Source organism: Nicotiana tabacum, chromosome 12 (assembly GCF_000715075.1).
Source record: "Nicotiana tabacum cultivar K326 chromosome 12, ASM71507v2, whole genome shotgun sequence".
NCBI classification, from domain to species: domain Eukaryota; kingdom Viridiplantae; phylum Streptophyta; class Magnoliopsida; order Solanales; family Solanaceae; genus Nicotiana; species Nicotiana tabacum.
This window is the reverse complement of record NC_134091.1, coordinates 66710396-66717474: the sequence shown is the minus strand read 5'-3', so window position 1 is coordinate 66717474 and position 7079 is coordinate 66710396. Positions and strand designations below refer to the sequence as shown.

The 7079-nt window shown below is 36.3% G+C and overlaps 1 protein-coding gene across 2 annotated transcripts; it reads left to right on the top strand.

Annotated features, from left to right (window-relative positions):
- Nucleotides 1-810: 810 nt before the first annotated feature.
- On the top strand, nt 811-7079 carry LOC107789157 (gamma-glutamylcyclotransferase 2-3-like). 2 transcript variants are annotated; one of them, XR_012697341.1, is made up of 10 exons: nt 812-1078; nt 1385-1461; nt 2178-2231; nt 4921-4977; nt 5082-5122; nt 5213-5284; nt 5886-6036; nt 6129-6317; nt 6612-6691; nt 6829-7079. XR_012697341.1 is itself a non-coding variant. In XM_016610931.2 (8 exons), the coding sequence occupies exons 1-8, from the start codon at nt 970-972 to the stop codon at nt 6903-6905; spliced, it is 567 nt and encodes a 188-aa protein (XP_016466417.1). In that variant the 5' UTR covers nt 811-969; the 3' UTR covers nt 6906-7079. The 2 variants fall into 2 exon arrangements, 1 of the variants encoding a protein (XP_016466417.1); XM_016610931.2 differs by lacking the exons at nt 5886-6036; nt 6129-6317 and having other exon boundaries at nt 811-1078.

Sequence of the window (7079 nt, the reverse complement as noted above, 5' to 3'; positions counted from 1 at the left end):
TTAACAGAAAAAAGAGCTTATCAACACTTTTTTATCAAATACTGCAGCAGTTTATTATCAATTTCAACACTTGTATCCAAACTCGTAACAACTTATTTATTAAATCAATTTCAGCACTTAAAAATATTTTTCAGCACCTAATGCTTATCAGCCACTTCAAATCAGCTAATCCAAAAGGGTTCTTAGTAGGCGTTTGGACATAAGAACTGTAAAATTCGAAAAAATGGTAAAAAAAAAATTTCAAGTGAAAATGGTATTTGAAATTTAGAGTTGTGTTGGGACATAAATTTCAGTTTGGGTTATTTTTGAAGTTTTGTGAGTGAAAATTTTGAAAAATAATTTTTTTTTGGAGTTTTTCAAATTTTTGAAAAATTCCAAAATGCATCTTCAAGTGAAAGTTAGAAATTTTATGAACAAACGCTGATTTCGAAAAAAAGTGAATTTTTTTTGGAAAAATCTTCCATCAAATTTTATGTCCAAACGGGCCCTTAATATGTCGAATCTGAAATCCCAAATTACTGGCTACTCCCTTCGTTCCAGTTTAGGTTAACCTAATTCCTTTTTGGTTTGTTACAAAAAGAATGACCCCTTTTTAAATTTGGAAATAATTTTACTTAAACTTATATTTTTACCTTTAATGAGAACCTTTTATAACCACACAAATACTCTAGGTCCCTTTTTGAATTATTTAGGACTAAAAATTTCAAAAATCTTTATTTTTTCTCCGATGAAATTATTTTTGTATACAAATAAAATATAGTTAAATCGGGTAAATAAGTTAGTGATATAGGGCAAAAATCCCATAAAATAAGGGCAAGCAAATCAGACCCCGTTTAAAGGGAAACAAATATTCTGTCGCCATTGGCTGCTTACTGATCAACCACTAGATTCTTGGCTCTGCTACCGTTACTGTTCAGTTTTCAGCTCCTCTCTCTCTCTCTCTCACTCTCAAAACACAGCCAGAGTCAAATGGTGATGTGGGTATTTGGATATGGATCTCTAATTTGGAAGCCAGGCTTTAACTATGATGATCGCCTTGTTGGTTTCATCAAAGGCTATCGCCGTGTCTTTTATCAAGGTGGACCTTCTGCCTTTTTCCTAAACTGTTTCTATTTTAATATGTACATTTGATGGTTATGTACATGATTCTTTCAAAACTGTAAATTCAAAAAATCTCATTTCATGTTTTTCAGTATGTCCTAAAAGACTGGCACTTTTAAATATGATTTATAGTTACATAAATGTCTATCACTTGTTTTAGACTACAAGTTTCAATTTCTTTTTCTTTCTTAAATCCTGTGTCCAGTCGAACACTATCACAAAAATTGACGCGGACGGAGTATTAAGGAAAAAGTTAATCTGAAATGTGTTATATGTAATGTAGGGAGTACTGATCACAGAGGGACACCAGAATTCCCTGGTAGAACAGCGACATTGGAGCCTGCTGAAGGAGAAGTTTGTGTGAGTGCTTTCTTTCTGCATTAACCCATTTAATCATTTTAATATCTGTGTCTCTTTTTCTACTTTTAGTTGTCCTGAAAAATGAAAAACACTTTCAGTTTTATAGTTGTTATGTATGGTTTCTGAGGTGATAATGTACCTTGTCTTCTTCTATATTCACTTCTTCTGATTCAGTACATTAGTTTTGTTACAGTTAGCCCTAATTCACAAGGGATTAATGTGATTCTGTGGCTGATGGCTTCATTTTAAATCAACATAATTAGTCAAAGCAAAGTTTGATTGTTTGCACAGGGAAAAGATGTCTGATTCAATGACTGTCTGTCCTTTAATTTTTTGTTCTTGATCCTCAAATGTCTGATTGATACAAAGGAAAAAAAGTAGAGTATGAAGTGTATATATTTGAAAGAAGATAATAAAGCTATCCCTCTTGGTGGCTCTTTTCCCTTGCCTTTCCTCTTGTGTATCCAATCACTACAGTGTGTATACGTTTGTCCTTTCTTTCTTAGAGCTATGAAACTGATCAACTTAGTAGTGACGTCTATTCTTAACCAGAGCAATGCAAAATCTTCAGCATATTGTTTCCAGCAACAACATACATTCTCAAAGAGAAAAAGGAACAAAGAGCTTGTGTGCTGTTTTATGTGATGAAATTTATCTGCTTACGTGTGACTAATTCCAAATAGTTGAAACTGATGACCCTTTATGCTTCTGATCAGTGGGGTATTGCCTATAAGATAACGAAGAAGGAAGATCAAGAAGTTGCACTGACGGTATGTCTCTCTTTTTTGCAAAATGTTCTTTTATTTTATCCTTTCTTCAAGTGAAAGATTATAAAGTATATGTCGTTTCAGCTTTTTAAGTGAATATGAGACTTTGAACTCCGAAATTTGTGTTTACATGAACGTGAGAATTCAAAAATTCATGCTTTTGTCAGATAAGCATTTGAATCACATTCAGTTTTTACTATTTGAATATAATGAAGTGTTATCTTTCTGTCTTAAAACCTATTGACTTTATGCACTGAAGAGCCGAGGAGACATCTGAGTTGTTTGTTACACTTGAACTTGATAGAGGAAGTTCTGGATTTAAGGAGGTGAAATGTGGTCTAACTTTAAATATTTTGGGATCAGTCTGATCTAAAAGAATGATACTCAAAGGTAAGTTTTATAGAGCGGTGGTTATACCGGCCATGTTGTATGGAGTAGAGTGTTGGCCGGTTAAGAACTCACATATACAGAAGACTAAGTTGCTCGGACACGGGTTCAGGTGTCCGACATAGATGCGGATCTAAAGGTCGGATCCTTCGAGATGTAAATTCTAAGATTCGGGGATACGGATCCTAGTACAGATATGGGTGCGGGGATCCGGCTAAAAATAATTCAAAAATATATAAATATTTCTAAATTATGAGATTTACTTTTTATTTTCAAGTTGTAGATAAGTAAATGATTGATTTTCTAGATAAGGTATATTATTTTATTCAAATTTACCTTAGTTTTGATTCTGATTTTGGGAATCAAATTGTATCTCGTCTCGAATTTTTCCGTCCGTCGTGGTCAAAGTACCCAAAATTATTTGACCAGATCCGGTACGGATCCCATACCCACACCCATACTAGTGTCGTGTCGATACGGGTGCGGCACCTAAAATGCCGTGTCGGAGCAACTTAGACAGAAGATGAAAGTAGCAGAAATGAGGATGTTGAGGTGGATGTGCGGGCACACTAGGATGGATAAGATTAGGAATGAAGATATTCGGGAGAAGGTGGGTGTGGCTCCTATAGATGACAAGATGCGGGAAGTGAGGCTCAGATGGTTTGGGCATGTGCGGAGGAGAGGCCCTGATGCCCCGTTAAGAAGGTATGAGCGGTTGTCTTTGGCGGATACGAGAAGAGGTAGAGGGCGGCCTAAGGAGCATTTGGGAGAGGTGATCAGGCAGGACATGGCGTGGCTTCCTAAGTTGCTCGGACTCGGGTGCGGGTATCCGATATGGGGATGGATCCGAGTATCGGATTCGGCAAAATCTAAATTTTAAGATTCGGGGGTGCGGATCCGGATATGGATACAGGTGCGGGGATTCGGCTAATAAAAAATAGAGCTATAAAAATATTATAAATTTTGAGAGATATTCTGTGAAAAACTTACATGAATTTTGTAGAATTCAATCTTTCATTCTCGAAGATGGATATTATTCTTTCATTCTCCTAAATCTGTTTTATTTTTGATTTTGAGAAATCAAAATCTCAATTTTTCTCCCAAATTTGTCGATGGACTCCGGTCAAAGTGTCCAAAGTCAGTTGACCGAATCCGGGACGGGGACGACACCAAAATCGAAGAGTCCGCGCAACTTAGGTGGCTTCAGATTTTCGAGGACATGGTCCTTGATAGGAAAGTGTGGAGATCGAGCATTAGGGTTGTAGGTTAGGAGGTACTTGAGCATTTTTCTACTTCGTTCCGGGTGTGAGGCTAGTCTGATAGGGTTTGTCTTAGATCGCTAGTGGTTAATGTTGTGTTCACACTATTCTCCTGTTTTTCATAGCACCGGGCCTTATTTACTAGTTATCGTTATTGCGTTTCAACTATTTTTTGGTTCTTATAATGATGTTATTATTTCTATGGTCTTTCTGATATATTGTCCTTTTCGTCTTTTTCGTTTTCTTGAGCCGAGAGTTTATCGGAAACAACCTCTCTACTCCTTCGGGGTAGGGGTAAGGTCTGCGTACACACTACCCTCCCCAGACCCCTTACCTGTAGAATTTTACTGGGTTGTTGTTGTTGTAGTCTGATCTAAAAGAAACAGTACATTCAGTTAAAAGAAACAGTACATTCAGGATTTTAAGTAGTTGGTTGTAATTTATCACCCCTTATACCATGAAAGAGAAGTTGAGCTAGACTTGATTTGACTAACCAGTGGCTCTTACAGATAATATTTTCTTGAGAGAATTCCTAAAAGGGAATGTAGAACTTCTGGAATTCGTTATCTTGGTAGTTGAATTTCTGAAGTAGGACGTTTAAGATTCAAATTTAGGTAATTCTACAATTTTGTTTTACAAAATGCACAAATTCTACTTTCACGAACTAGGGGGCAAGGTCTGTGTACACACTACCCTCCCCATACTCCACTTTTGGGATTATACTGGGTATGTTGTTATTGTTGTTGTAAAATGCAAAAATTGTCATCAACTAAATGCTCATGTTCACTAAGATGAACTGGAAACTGCATGCCCAATTTGAATCCAAAATATTTAGCTCCCTTATTATGGTATTCTTTAAGAGTTTGACAAGTTAGTGGTTCCAGTATTCCAAATTTTACTTAAGCTTCAAACTTTCACTTGTATGATGAGATTTTCTTGTTTGTCTGCTTACAATTCTATTATATTGGTATTCATGTGGCCTAAATCACAACATTGTTGACTCTATTTTTGTTACTGAATATTCTTTTCATCTGTTTTCCATCTAGTACCTTGAAGTCAGGGAAAAGCAATATGACAAGAAGGCTTATGTAGATCTTTTCACTGTAAGTCATACTGAACTAACATTTAACCAAATAAAGTGCTTGGGTTATTTATAATTCTTTGCTCTGTGATTATTGATTCAATAGCATATCAACTTATACTCCAGGAGCCTGCAGCATCAGAACCAGCTGTTTCTGGTGTATTAGTGTAAGTTACAAAAACTGACAAGCAACATGATTTCTGCTCAGTTTGGTTTTGAAGGTTCATATGCATAACTTGACTGTTTTGACTATTCAGATACATAGGGTCTCCAGACAAGAAGGTTAACGAGAACTACCTGGGACCTGCATCAGTCGAAGAAATAGCTAGGTGTATATCATATTTCAATGGTTTTTATTACTCCCTCTATCCCATTTTATGTGAACACACATTTCCCTTTAGTCTGTCCTAAAAAGAATGACACCTTTCTATATTGAACAATTTAATTTTAAAAGTCTTTCTTTCTTCTTAAGCTCCGTCCCAGTCAGACACCGTCACATAATTGGGACGGATGGAGTATTATCTTTTTGTTATTTGGCACTAAATTTGACATTGACAATCACATGTCAGAATTTCTGTTAGAAAAAAGAAATACATTATCATGAGTGGTGATCTTGATATTGTCCAGAGAAAAAAAAATCTTGACATTGATATCCTATGTGAACAAAAGTGAGATTCATTTATATTTGTTAGAGTCCACATCAGCTAAGTGTATGTGCTGTAGTCTTCTTATATGGTTTCGGAAAATTATTATTGCATGAGCTAGCTTTTTGGTTGGATAGCCTTAGCAAGGACGTTGAGTTCGTAAAATGGGGATGTGTGTAAAATGCTAAGTAAATCCAATATCTGCAAAACACAAGAGAAATGTTAGGTACATAAGGAAGTAGCCTTAGGACCTGAGTACCTGACTACACGTTTTAAAACCGTGCAGGTCTAGGTTCAAAGTGAACAATCTTACTAGTGGGTCAGGTTGTGACAATATGATATCAGAGTCAGGCTCATCCTTGATGTTGGGTTATCCAATGTTGCACCCATGTTATACCACTCCCCATTCCAAATGTCCGGCCATGGACGTGCAGAAGGTGTAAAATCACACATAGGTTAAGTATATGGGTTGTAGTTTTCTTGTGGCTATACATAACCTAGAGTTAAGTTCTTGTCAATTCATTCCCAGTGCCCAAATTTAGCTCTTCATAGTATCATTCAGCCACGGAAAGCATCTCTCTGTACATGGAACACCTTCTCCATGACAACTCAAGCATGTAGCACAGAGGGTCTTGGAAGCCATGGAATCCTGGAGAAGGAACTTTCCTCCATCAACGCCCCTCTTCAAACTGCATCTTAGTCATGGCCTGGGGAAGGAGTAAGTATTTGGTTATTCAGGGTTGTGAAAGGAAACTTCAATCTTTCATTTATTAAGTGATGAACTTGCTATAACCAGTCAAATGCAATGATAGTGTAAAGTTCACACTGCCAATGTACATAATTTAATACTAAAACTAAACCTGTCTTATGCCTTGTAACTAATCCTAAAATCAAACCTGTCTTATGCTTTGTAATTTTAATGTCATTCAAAAGCGGCTAAAGAGTTTGGATTTATCATTTGGAATAGGTATTATCATTTGGTATCTTCTTAATGTGTACTTGAATCATGCAGTCAAATTATTCGTGCAAAAGGCCCCTCAGGACCCAATAGAGATTACCTCTTTCAACTTGAAAAAGCCCTTGGCCTCTTAGGTAACTTCTTAAACCCTTGAAAGCTGTCTTTCCTACTTCATTTCTTGCTTTAGATCTGCTCATGCCTATTTAATTTATACTTTTGTTTTGTTCCCCTTACATTCCTCCTCCAATATTGCCATTTTCATTTGAACCAGGATGTGAAGATAAACATGTCAGTGACATTGCAAAGGAAGCCAGGCGCATTCTTTCAGAAGAAGTAACCATCTCATGATCTTGCAGATACCTTGAGCATTGTCTGAAAAACAAATGCCTTAATTTAGTTCTCCAAGATGTTGAGAAATCTATATTACTATGTCTAGACATATGACAGACACACATTATTCTTCTTCGCAACTGGGAGGGAAAATAATTGTTTTTCTATGTCTAAGTTCCTTCAGATTTCGTG